The following is a 13,782-nucleotide window of genomic DNA, read 5'->3' as shown; positions in this document are numbered from 1 at the left end:
TGGTAAATTTGGAGCTGTGTGTGTGAGTGTGCACGTGACTCCAGAGTTGTGTGCATGCCACAAATGTGTTTGACCTCCTACATCTCCAGCTCTATGGGAAGTTGGTTTAATGAGAATTTATGAATTAATAAGTATTGCTGAATACTTTTTTTTTCCTGGAAAGAATGAAGCATAAACTATGAGCAGTTTTAGAAGCTGATAGTCATTTTCTGTAAATATTAAATGTTTAAGAACAGGAAATATGGGCTGGAGAGATGGCTCAGTGGTTAAGAGCATTGCCTGCTCTTCCAAAAGTCCTGAGTTCAATTCCCAGCAACCACATGGTGGCTCACAACCATCTGTAATGAGGTCTGGTGCCCTCTTCTGGCCTGCAGACATACACACAGACAGAATATTGTATACATAATAAATAAATATTAAAAAAAAAGAACAGGAAATATTTTGGTAAGTGTAGTGGCCTGACTTGATGGAAAGGAACAAGCATGCTAGATGGATTTTAGTCCTGCCACTGAGACTCGAGTTAGTTCCTTGTTCTCATTTTACCTGATTTAGAAAGATTGAATATCTAAAGAAAATTGAAACTTGGAAGGCTATGTTTTCCCCACATCTCATTTCTGTCTGTCTGATGCCTTTTTCTTACACCTCATTTATCTGCCTGTCTACCTGCCTGCCTGCTTATCTTATTTTAGCCATCCATCCATTTGAAACAGGATTTCTCTAAGTAGCTCTGGCTGTCCTGGAACTAGATTGACCTAGAACTCAGAGATCTGCCTACCTACCTCCAAAATTTTGGGATTAAAGGCGTGAGCCACCATCACCTGGTCTTTTTTCCACATCTTTTTATTTTACTTTATTTTTTTTAAATCTTCCCTCCCACATCTTACTAACCTCTTTTTGCATTTGAGCATTTATAAGATTGTTACAGAAAGACATATTAGATGGGTTAGTGAAGTAGCCATGTTCTTTTGTCCCAGGGTAGAATTTTTATCAGGGATACATGGTTAGAAATGGAAATAGGGAGGGGCTGGAGAGATGGCTCAGAGGTTAAGAGCATTGCCTGCTCTACCAAAGGTCCTGAGTTCAATTCCCAGCAACCACATGGTGGCTCATGACCATCTGTAATACCCTCTTCTGGTCTGCAGACATACACACAGACAGAATATTGTATACATAATAAAAAATATTAAAAAGAAATGGAAATAAGGACAGCTTATTAAGAAAGGGAAAGTACTTATGAGAATGAGAGTAGGCTAGATAACTGAGGGCAAACCATACCTTAAAAATAGTTAAGGCGGGGGCTGGAGAGATGGCTCAGTGGTTGAGAGCATTGCCTGCTCTTCCAAAGGTCCTGAGTTCAATTCCCAGCAACCACATGGTGGCTGACAACCACCTGTAATGAGGTCTGGTGCCCTCTTCTGGCCTGCAGGAATACACACAGACAGAATATGGTATGCATAATAAATAAATAAATATTTTAAAAAAATAGTTAAGGCGTATCTGCGTGTGCATGCATCCCTATTCTTCAGAAGACAGTGTCTCATTTATGTAGCCTGGTTGGCCTGGAGCTTTGGGTGATCCTGGATGTTGCAGTCATGTCCCACTATGCCTGACTCTGTAAGGAAATTTTGTGAATTAAAAGGATTCTAACTGGGACTGGAGAAGTGGCTCAGAGGTTAAGGGCACTGGCTGCTCTTCCAGAGGTCCTGAGTTCAATCCCCAAGATCCCTATGATGACTCACAACCAATCTGTAATGAGATCTGGCACCCTCTTCTGGCCTGCAGGCAGACATATAGGCAGAACACTGTATACATAATAAATAATCTGAGACTTGAAAATTAAAAATGAAATGGTCTTTTTATGTTATTCTTTCTTCTAGGTAATTTCCAATGCCAAGAACACAATTCAAGGCTTTAAAAGATTTCATGGGCGTGCATTCTCTGATCCATTTGTGGAGGCAGAAAAATCTAATCTGGCGTATGACGTTGTGCAGTTGCCCACTGGATTAACGGGCATAAAGGTAAGGTTCTGCAGATAGCTGTTAAGAGACAGCATTTAATCAGTTTAGTGTGTGTCAGTGTTATTTTGATGAAGCTATAATGTAATAAATGTAATCCTTTGTGATCTTGTATGTATGTATGATCTTGTATGTATGAGTCTTTTGTCTGGTGCTCTCAATTGAGAAGAGGGTGGTGGATCCCCTGGAGCTGAAATTACAAATAGTTTTGAACCCTCATGTGTGGGTACTGGGAATTGAACTCCTGTCCTTTGGAAGAGTAGCCACCAATGCTCTTTTTTTTTTTTTTTTTTTTTCCACCAATGCTCTTTAACCACTGACTCATTTCTCCAGATCCTGTAATGAAAATGTTTAAGAACATTTGCTGATAAAAACTGGTAGTCTTTCGTTTTGGGAGATGCTGGTGGTCGGTCCTGTTCTCTGTATTCAAGGCCTAGGAAGTGATGTTAATTTGGTTACTTCTGTTTGTGGTGTTCACAATGAGAGCTGTCTTTCTAAGGTGATGTTAGAGAAGACTTGTGGATGAGCAGGGCAAAGAATAACGTCAGAGTCTAGCCAGGAACATGGCTGTAGTCTTGGCAGTAGGACTGAAGCTGCAAAGAAATGTTTTATGGAAGGGTGAGTTTGATCTTTATCTGTGAGGCATGTACAGAAGAATCTTTGTGGCGCAGTAGTGACCCTATCACACAAGACTAAGAGGTTGGGATTTGGGGTGGGTAGTGTACTTAACAGTTACAGTCAGGGAGTAAAAGGAATCTAGGTGAGTGAGCTTTTGAGCTGGTATTTGATAGGGCTTTTTTTGTGTGATAAGGTTTTATTCTGTAGCCTAGGCTGGCCTTGAATTCACCTGCCTTGGCCTCCTGAGTAGCGATTACAGGTGTTAGCCATCATCCTCAGTTATTTGAGACCATACTGGTTGTAGAAATAAGAATTGAGATTCTTACTGACTCACATGGGGCTGGGGTATAACTCATTAGTAGACCAATTAATGAGGTGTAGATCTAATCCTAGTACCATAAAAACAACACCTAATAGTGAGAAGTCTGCGAACAGTATGGTTTGACAGTGTAGCTGAGAATTCAAATTAGAGAGAAAGGGTTCTCTGAAAGAATAATCAATCACCAGGGGGTTTAGTGGGGAAAGGTGCTGTCACCAAGACTGACAGTGTTAAGAACTAAATCTGAAAGTTGTCCTCTGGGTGACCTCTTTATACACACGCTGGCATGTACCCATCCCTCCTAAATAAATAAATGTAATTAAAAATGATGACTAGGCTTATGTAAGGTACCTGTGGCAGTAATCTCAGAGTTTGAATGGTTCACTAAGGGATGAGGCTGGAATGCAGCAGAGGAAAAGGGGAAAAGGGTTTGTAAGGAAATGGGAACTTGTTAAAGGCAAGAAACAGGACAGATGTGGCATAGAAAGGAGGAGGAAGAAGACTTGAGAACTGGTTCATGTAGACACAAAGAGCCAAGCAGAAAGTCAGTAGGTAGGGCAGGTTATAAATGGGCTCAGGAAGGGTGTCTACCCGTCTCTGTTATGACATAAAGTGAGCAAGTGGCAGCTTCTGTACTGAATTAGAATTGAGGGAAGTGAGGAGATGGTTAATCAGACAAGCTCCTCTCCAAGTTGAGAGAGGACCTGTTTTGGATGTTATCTGCTGGGTGGGGCTCAGCATCTGGGAGGATGGTTATCCTGCAATGCTTGAACATGCCCTTTGAAAGGGTTGTAGACTTTATCCAGGGCAGGACTTTGTCATGAAATGCTTCCTGAGACTTGGTCAACATTTATTCTTTAACCCAACAAGCCTTATTGTGACTGTAGGTTCTGGGGCATAATGATCTCAAAACCACTTGTGTCCTGGTTAGGGAGATGAATAATGTAGACTCACTATACAGTCCACAGATCACATAGTATGCCAGGTGGTAAGGCGGTCCTTTTATGGCAGGACAGGATGATTTGCTTCTGGCACAGATAATCGCATCAAGGTTTGCTTTAGGTTGTGGTCGTCTTTCATGAAGTGTCATGTTTGGAAAGTAAGTTAAGCAAAAAAGTGACTTTGAAGTCATCTTTGTAAAGATAGCATTCTCTAGTCCCTTCTTGAGGCACTGTTCTGTTGATTAGAGCATACAGTGGACTAACATTGGATCCTTTTGTCTTCTTGCAGGTTACATATATGGAGGAAGAACGGAATTTTACCACCGAGCAAGTAACTGCTATGCTTTTGTCTAAATTGAAGGAGACAGCAGAAAGTGTTCTTAAGAAGCCTGTGGTAGATTGTGTTGTTTCGGTGAGTATGTCTCTGGTTTTAGGGAGCTGCCTTAAGCAGGGAGAAGAAAGCTGTTAATTACAAGTAAAAATTGTTCCTGTGTGAGGTTGTAGTGGTAATTTTGAGAAGTTACTATTTTTGAGGCAGGGATCCCATTTTTTTGTCTCCTATGTGTTGGGATTGCAGTGATACCATGCTCACACATAGGCTTCATTTTCTTTGTTTTCTATTTTTAGAGACAGGATCTCACTGTGTAGTCTGGGCTGGCCTGGGAGTTTGCTGTGTAGACCAGGCTGATCTTGTACTTGGTTGCTGTTCACCTTGATGTGCCTCTTGACCTGTCCTCTTGCCTGTGCTGCAATTCCAGTCATGACCCAGCTTGCCTGGCTAGAAGGAAAGAGATCATCATCACCCTACCCACTCATACCACCTCATACCACCTGAGCCAACTCAGGGCCTTTTGTACCTATTTAGTTCTTGTCTGTCCTTCAAGCCTCACTTGAAACCCCAGTTTTCTCTTTATTTTTTCAGCACCTAGTGAAGTGTTTAGGGACAGGGTAGCTACTTTATTGAATGAGTTGAATGTTAGATGTAAATGTCTGCCTCCATTTTCCCCCCTCCTGCCTGTATCTAGTACTAAAAACACTTGTCTTCTGTGTGTCCTTGTTTAAATGGGAGCCTGGCTACTTGTAGTAGTCTTATGTTAGAGGCTGTTGAAGTATGGGTTTCTATATGCCTTTGCCATATAGTGCCCTCATTCTGCCATTGTTGTCTCATTGTCCTAGTTAGGACTACTGTTGCTGTGGTGAAACACACGATCAAAAGCAACTTGTAGGATAGGGTTTATTTGGTTTATACTTCTACATTACTTTTGATATTTTGAAGAAAGTCAGGGCAGGAACCTGAAGATAGCGGATCGCAGAGGCCACAGAAGAGCTGCTTACTGGTCCTATGACTTGTACTGCCTGCTTTGTTGTAGAGCGCCGGACCACCAGCCCAGTGGTGGCCCAACCCGCAACGGCCTAGACCCTTCCCCATCAATCATTAATAAAGAAAACGCCTTACAGGCTTGCCTACAGCTCCATCTGATGGAAGCATTTTCTTAGTTGAGGCTCCCTACTCTCAGATGATTTACGTGTATCAAGTTGACATAAATCTGTCCACCCCACTAATGTTTTAGCTCTTTGTCCATTTTGTCTTAATGGTTTTTTTTGATGGCAAAGCAGGGCTGTTAGGTGCACTTTTCACTTAGTTATGGATAGTAGTTGTGTTTGACATTTTGGGGATTGGAAGAATAGAAGGGCTGTCAGGAGCCCAGGTGAAGTTGATTGCTTAGTGTAGCAGTTTTTCAGCATGTGGGTCACAACTCCTTTGAGGGGGGTCTAAGGCTCTTCTACAGGGGTGCTAGATCAGATATCATTCATATATTACTATTCATAACAGTAGTAAAATTACAGTTATGAAGTAGCAGTGAAAATAATCTTATAGTTGGGGGTCCGCATATATGAACTGTATTAAGGGGTCACATCACTAGGAAGGTTGAGAACCACTGGCTGCGTATGGATTACTGTGCATTCCATTGGTCTCCCAAACTTACCCCTTTTCTTTGTCTAACCCTTTACTTTGAGTAATGCTGAAATAATATTTATATGAAATAGTGTGATGTCTTAATTTTTTTTTTTTCATTTTGAGGGCTTAGGTTGTTTTAAAAGATGGTTTTCTAGGTCTTGCTGAAGTTCCTAAAACCGCCAGGTGGTGGTGGCGCACGCCTTTAATCCCAGCACTCAGAGGCAGAGGCAGGCAGACCTCTGTGAGTTCGAGGCCAGCCTGGTCTACAAGAGCTAGTTCCAGAACAGGCTCCAAAGCTACAGAGAAACCCTGTCTCAAAAAAACAAAACAAAACAAAGTTCTTAAGACCTCATTGAGTTTGAGTGAGGGGGAATTTGGCAGTGAACAGACACTGCAGTAAACAGAGGGGGAAGGTAATGGAGCAGCTTGTGGTGTGTAAGAGCATGTGTGAAACGTTCTCCATCCAAAAAATGTGGCCTGGGTCTAGAATTATTTTAAGTTTGGTTCCACAAGTATCCTACCCAGCATGTACAGCATTCTGGACTTCAGGACAGCAGGTAGTCAGCACAAATTACATTGCTTGTATAAATAATTTAGTACAGTCAGCTATTTTTAATTGGTTAAGAGGAAAATTCCATCAATTTATTTTTAAATTATCTTTTTGAGACAGGGTCTGTTTAGCTCAGGTTAGCTTTGAACATGTTGGCATCAGCCTCCTAAGTGCTAGGATTACATGTGTGCCCCTCCACAATTAGCACTAGGAAACCTATTTATTAATCTAGTTCCTGAATGCCAGGCAAGCACCAGCTTTATACAGGCCTTTGTAAAGAGTATGTTTTCTATTGTAGGTTCCTTGTTTCTATACTGATGCAGAACGCCGGTCAGTGATGGACGCCACACAGATTGCTGGTCTAAATTGCCTGCGGTTAATGAATGAAACAACTGCAGGTAAGAGTGTGTCAATGAATAAAACAGCTGCAGATTACTTTTGTTACTCTTCTCTTGGACTTGTTAAATATTGAAGCTGGGTAACATTGGATGCTGTGATACTCTACATGAATAAATTTTTCAGTGCTTATAAAGAATTTGATTCTGTCTCCCAACACAATACACAGTGTAGCTGGTTTCAGAGATTTAAAAAAAAAAAACCTGTTTTTTAAAATGAGTTAAATGAATTTTAGCATTTAGAAGATACTGTATTGAACTTAATTTTCCTCTCTCCTGTGTAGTTGCCCTTGCATATGGAATCTATAAACAAGATCTTCCTGCCTTAGAGGAGAAACCAAGAAATGTAGTTTTTGTAGACATGGGACATTCTGCCTATCAAGTTTCTGTATGTGCATTTAATAGAGGAAAACTGAAAGTAAGTATTTTTCCAGAGGGAAAATATGATTACAAACTTTTAAGTGACAAATTAGTTAGGGTTTTTTCTTTTTTTTTTTTAAACAACCAATGAAAGCTTGTTGTGAAGCCACCTGACCTGGAACTCAGAAATTATGGTGGGAGTGGAGGCTGTGGGTTGAAATAAATTGTACCCAGAGTTGTTATGGAGTAAATTACAGGACATGGACTTTGAGTGAGGTTCTTTGATGGAGGAGGGCTTTCATTGGTTAATAAAGAAACTGCCTTGGCCCTGATAGGGCAGAAAGTTAGGTAGACGGAGTAGACAGAACAGAATGCTGGAAGAAGCAGATTGAGGCAGTCGCCATGATTCTCCCAGCAGACACAGATGCAGGTTAAGATCTTTCCTGGTAAGCTACACCTCACGGGGCTACACAGATTATTAAAAATGGGTTAATCGAGGTAAGAGAGTTAGCCAGTTAGAGGCTGGAACTAATGGGCCAGGCAGTGTTTAAAAGAATACAGTTTCTGTGTAATTATTTTAGGGCATAAGCTAGCCATGTGGCTGGGAACTGGGGCGGCAGGAACACAGCCTGCCGCTCCTCACAACAGTTCCTAAGTTCTAGTCCTGATTTTCCCACTTTTGTACTCTGCAAAACAGTACATCCCTGTGGGCTTCTTCAGAGAGCTTTCCTCAGCTCAGGGGTTGAAAGTGCTATTGAGATTTGGAGAGTTCTAGAAAGAGGAGGGACCAGAGTATATGCTAGAGGGCACTAGACTAGAAGGACAGTGGGTTTCTGGAGCATTTAAACTAAAGCACTCTTATGCTGAGTTGTAGAGCTGTGGAGAGGCAAGGACTGCCACAGCACACATGTCTGCTTCCTTTTGGAGCTACACAGTGAGTAGAAGACTAACTGTCCCTCTGGCCAGGTTACTTTTTCTAATGCCTGTTTAGTTACTTGAGATGTGTTTCAAGGTTCTGGTGCCAATGTTTAAGTTTGCCCCCAATCTTGTGGGCATAGTAGGAGGGACTAATGTGAAATATTGGTAGTTTTGAAGCATATTTTTGGGTTCTAATTCATTGTACTGTATTTTGAATAATAAACTTGCTTCTGCTTTTCTTTTTTTTCTATATTCTATTTGTTTTAGATTACCAAACATTAATTGGGAAATGAATATTTACAAGGTTTATAGCCAAATTATGGGTCAGGTATAATTCTTAATGTTCATATACTATTTTAAGCTGGGTATGGTGGCTCATGACTGTAATCCTAGCCCATGGGAAGCAAAGGCTAGTGTATTATACTTGACCAGAAATTTGGGTCAAGGTCTCATTTTGGCTGAGGCTGGCCACAAACTCAGCAAGCATTCTGCCTTAGCCCGGAGTTCTGGGATTGCAAATGTGCACCTGTACCCCTGATTTTTATCTTGAGTTGAGGATTGAACCGAGGGCCTCAGGCTTGCTTAATTAAACAAGTGTTCTACTGCTGAGCTACATCTTTCGCCTACGTTGCAGTGAAGAAAACAAAACTGAAATTGCTGTAGTCAAACCTATGTCCAATTTTTCAGTTAACTTAAGAAAATTTCTGGGAGCTGGAGAGATGGCTCAGAAGTTAAGAGCACTGCTACTCTTCCAGAGGTTCTGAGTTCAATTCCCAGTAACCACTTGGTGGCTCACAGCCACCTGTAATGAGATCTGGTGCCCTCTTCTGGCATGTAGGAATACATGCAGGTAGAACACTATATATAATAAATAAATGAATCTTAAAGAAAGAAAAATTTCTTACTGATATGTAGTGTTTATTAGCTGGGTAGTGGTGGTGAATGCTTTTAATGCCAGTACTTGGCAAGCAGAGGCAGGCGGATCTCTGCGTTTCAGGCCATCCTGGTTGGTCTACAAAGCAAGTTCAGGACAGTCAGAAATGCAGAGACTATCTTGAAAGACAAAACAAAAAACGTTATATTTTATAGGTTTAGTTCCTTCACAAAAATGTTGTCACTTAGCTTGTCATCGCTTACTGGATCTGCCTTGGGTTTAATATACTTAAGAATTCTGCTATACATTTGGAAAGCTGTCAGTGCAACTGTACCATACTTACTGTGACACAGAAACATGGTTGTGCTCAAGATTTCTGCAGCTTTCTGATGGTGAACTGATTAGAGCTCCACTGTTTTGTCGGTAGCTTTTGGACCAGAAGTTGGAACTTATGTTTGACCTTGATTGTGAAACTCCTGTTGAGTCAGGTGGGGGGAGTGGTGGAGATGTGCAGTTGTTTCTACCAGGGCAGAAGTTAGTGACCTGAAGATGGTCTCTCTCCTTCTGCAGCTTCCCCATTATGTGTAGAGAGTATTTTTTTTTTAAAAATATTTTATTTTTATGTGCATTGATGTTTTTGTCATGCTTGTTAGGGTCCCCTGAAAGAAACTGGAGTTACAGACAGGTGTGAGCCGCCATGTGCGTGCTTGAAATTGAACCCAGGTCAACTAGTGCTCTTAACCCCTGACCCGTAGCTCCAGCCTCAGTAGTTATTTTTGCTCCCACTGTATTTGACTCATTTCAAAATGTTTTCATGTTCTCTTCCCCCTCTCCCCCCCTCTGCCTGTATTTATTTATTTATTTCCTCCCCTCAAAGAAAAAAAGTTTACTTAGTACATTGTCAGGGCTGCCTGTTTCATAATCTAATATTAGCAAGGATCATGCACTAGATCCTTAATTTCAGCCTTGATAAACACTTCTGGCCTTTTAAAACTAGAGTATGCATTGTGATAAACTTTAAAGTTGGTTAACTGTTGGATTATCTTTTCTTCCTCTGAAGGTTTTGGCGACAGCTTTTGACACAACACTGGGAGGCAGAAAATTTGATGAGGTGTTAGTAAATCACTTCTGTGAAGAATTTGGAAAGAAGTACAAGCTAGACATAAAATCTAAAGTTCGTGCTTTATTACGACTGTCTCAAGAGTGTGAGAAACTCAAGAAATTGATGAGTGCGAATGCTTCAGACCTCCCTTTGAGCATTGAATGTTTTATGAATGACATTGATGTATCCGGAACTATGAATAGGTAACCATATTACATTTTCTCCTTCCCCTCCCTCACCCCCGCTGACTGGGCTTCTCTCTGTAGCTTTTGGCCTGGAACTTGCTCTGTAGACCAGGATGGTTTCGAACTCACAAGATCTACCTGCCTCTGCTTCCCAAGTGTTGGGATTAAAAGGCTTAAGCCACCACCACCCTGTCTCCATATTAATTCTTAATGTTAAATTAAGAATTTTTTTAACTGATGATTGAAATCATGCTAGTTAGTGTGTTAAAAATTGTAAGTCATCTGGGACCCAGTTTTTATGGAAAGGTTGGATCTGGTGGTTCTAGTAATGGTTTTGGTGACTCAAATGTTCCTGAAAATTACTAGCTAACAACTTTAGTACGTATTACGTACAAATTACTAGTTTTCATTAAACTACTGAACCATACTTTATTGCTTAAATAGGATAAATTCAGTTTAGGCACCAATTAAAATAGTTGGTTTGAGTGGTTTAGGATCACTTGAGGGCAGTAGTCCTTTTTATATAATACTGCAAGAATTCTGGGGAATTGACATTTAATGTTATTTCAGAAACATTCTGTTATTGTTGCTTGATTGTGTTGCTTGGATGAGGGAGTGAAATGTTCTTTTGGCTGTGAAATCCATTGGTAGAATTCAGGCAGGACTGATGGCTTGTTTGGGGAAGTGAGCCTTAGTGACCCTTAAAAAATTTGAGATGGTATTTATTGTTGACCAGTGTCCAAGTTTGTCCTTGCTTACCCTTTTTTCTTGCTTGGAAATTTCTGCACGTGGAGTGTCGTCCGCCCCCCCCCCCCCCCCCCCCCCGCAGTGGTGAGTGAATGTTAGGGAGAAAAGACTTAAGATTTAATGGTAGGCTGGTGTGTTCCAGATATTTGTTATAGTCAAATGCTGTTTATAAGAGTTAAGTAGATAGGTGTGTGTATTTAGAATCTGATTGGACTTTATGCTATTTTTAAAATGTTAATTTTTATGTGCGTGGGTGCTTTGCTTGCATATGTGTCTGTGGACCACGTACATAAATTGGTTCCTGTAGAGCCCAGCCGAGTATATCGAATTCCTGGTAGTAGAATTTAAGACAGTATGAACCACAGTATGGGTGCTAGGAATTTAACTTGGGTCTTCTGAAAGAGTGGCCAGTGTTTTTAGCTGCTGGACCATCTATCTCTAGCCCTATATGCTGCTTTGTTGTTAAAAAACAGATTGTTCTCCAAAACCACCATCCCCCCAAAAAAAGTTTTTTAAAAAAAGGAAATACAGGTTTTATTATCTACATGTGAGAACACAGACTGGTTTGAACTCTTGGTTTTTTGTTTTTAAAAGACGGTTTCTCTGTGAAATAGTCCTGGCTGTCCTGGAACATGATCATACTGTAGACCAGGCCGGCCATGAACTCACAGAGATCCGCCTGCCTCTGCTTCCCAAGTGCTGGGATTAAAAGTGTGTACCACCACCACCTGGCTCTTTTTGACTCTTACGGCTTTCAGTTTTTAGCCTTGAGAGTTGACTACCTATTTTTGAAATGAATGAGATTAGATTACTTTGAATGTGACAGTATATCCGCTGAAATGAGGGTGTGGCTCGGTTGGTGGAGGACTTGGTTAGCATTCCTGAAACCCTGGGTCCAGATACCAGCAACAGAAGTTCAAAATCAGGCTAGAGAATAACTCAACAAATAACAGTGACTGCTCTTAAGCCTTGTGACCTGAGTTCAATCCCCAGGATCCATGTGAAGGAAGGAGAGAACAGAACCTCCACTCCACTGGTGTGCCGCCATAAATATAAACACATCCAAACACACTCACTCACTAAAACGCAATAAAAAGTTCAAGGTCATCCTTAGCTACCTAGTTTGAGGCCAGTTTGGTTTCCATAAGACATTGCTTTTCTGAACCTGTTATTTCCTTGAGACGGGCAGATTTGCTGCACAGGGTAGGGATATGAAGGTGTTCCTTCATTTAGTCATATTTCTGGGTAGGTGTGATATCTTAGTGTTAAGACAGCCAGCTGCTTGAATGTGTACAATCGAATGAGGTTGAGACCAGCCATGTAAGATCCCATCTGAAAAAAAGAAATTAATGTACACACCACACACGAAGCATTAAAGTGACTAGTTAGTGATATTAGCACATGCAGTTTTGTGAAGCACCACTTGATGTAATGGAAACAGTCACTGTACGATAAAAGTCCCAGAGCCTGAAGCTGTGCATTGGGGGTGCACACCTTTAATCATACCACTTGAGAGACAGAGGCAGGTGGACCGCTGTGAGTTCAAGACCTGTCTGGTCTACAGAGTGAGTTTCAGGACAGCTAGGCTTCACAAAGAAACTCTGTCTCACCTCCCTTTCCCCCCACCAAGAAAAAATTCCCAGGCTATGTAAGCAGTTCTTGGTTCCATTTCATATTATATCTGCGTTCTCTATATGTATCACAGCAATGGATTGTGTATGGCTGTGTGTGTTGCATGATAATTCAGAGGTTCATTCCTGAGGAAGTGTGCGTCAGTGCATCGTCTCTCCTGGCAAGTGTTGTATCCACCAGTTCATGTGCGTTCACATAATGTAACACTTACTGTGGTGTGAGGAGCAAAGTCAGGATTTCTCTGTCTGACAGCCCTAGCTGTTCTGGAACTTGCTTTGTATACCAGGATGGCCTCGAACTCAAAGTGATCTACCTTCTTCTGCCTCCCAGGGTTAAAGGCGTGTGCCGCTACTGCCTGGCTAAATTAAGCTTTCTTGAGTTCAGTGTTTTCCAGCTCCACTTTTCTTGGGGAATCTTGCCTGTCTGGGAGTACTCTGGGGCATTACTACTAGCTTGTTTAGCTCTTAAACACATAGTGGTTAGTTTTATTCATTCATTTCTAATTTGTTTTCCCTTTGTAGTGTTTTTTTTTTTAATTATTTTTGCTGCTGGTAGACTTCACATACAAACTATTATATCATTTAACTGTGCAGTTCAGTGTTTATACATGTTAATAAGCTGTTCAGTCATGACCACTGTCTGATTAGTAGAATGTTTTTTGTCATTCTCCAAAAGAGAAAGAAACTCTGTCACAGTGGCAGTCACTGTGAGTTCCTTCCAATACTGCCTTTGTGGATTTTCTTTTGTGCATTTTTAGTTGAAATAAGTAACTCCAGGGCTGGAGAGATGGCTCAGAGGTTAAGGGTTCCATTGTCCTGAGTTAAATTCCCAGTAACCACATGGTGCCTCACAACCATCCAGGATGAGATCTGGTGCCCTCTACCTGCATGCAGGCATACATGCAGACTGAACACTGTATACATAATAAATCTTTAATTTTTAAAAAGTATTTCTAGGCCTTTTTTTTCAGTTTTTATTCAAGATGCTTTTACTTTTGTGGAACAGTTGTCAGTTCTAGTGATGGTTGACTTGGAACTCACTGTAATGCAATCTGGTCTTCTCCCAAGTACTGGTATTACACCCTGGCCATTTCTTTGTGTGTGTTTTTAGACAGGGTTTCCCTGTGTAGCTCTGACTAGAATTCTCAACTCACTCTGTAGACCAGG

General features: G+C 41.1%; 1 protein-coding gene across 2 annotated transcripts in view; it reads left to right on the top strand.

Moving 5' to 3' along the window:
- Positions 1 to 13,782, top strand: part of Hspa4 (heat shock protein family A (Hsp70) member 4) — a 46,942-nt gene that overhangs the window by 14,968 nt on the left and 18,192 nt on the right. For both annotated transcript variants that reach the window (XM_050157619.1, XM_050157620.1), the window contains 5 exons: positions 1,878 to 2,018; positions 4,183 to 4,305; positions 6,702 to 6,801; positions 7,083 to 7,216; positions 10,011 to 10,255. In XM_050157619.1, coding sequence (XP_050013576.1) covers positions 1,878 to 2,018; positions 4,183 to 4,305; positions 6,702 to 6,801; positions 7,083 to 7,216; positions 10,011 to 10,255 — 743 coding nt within the window. The remainder of the gene's footprint in view (positions 1 to 1,877; positions 2,019 to 4,182; positions 4,306 to 6,701; positions 6,802 to 7,082; positions 7,217 to 10,010; positions 10,256 to 13,782) is intronic.

This window comes from Alexandromys fortis, unplaced genomic scaffold (genome assembly GCF_014885135.2).
Source record: "Alexandromys fortis isolate MF-2015 unplaced genomic scaffold, M_Fortis_MF-2015_v1.1 scaffold_103, whole genome shotgun sequence".
NCBI lineage: Eukaryota > Metazoa > Chordata > Mammalia > Rodentia > Cricetidae > Alexandromys > Alexandromys fortis.
This window is presented reverse-complemented; position numbering and strand designations above follow the sequence as displayed.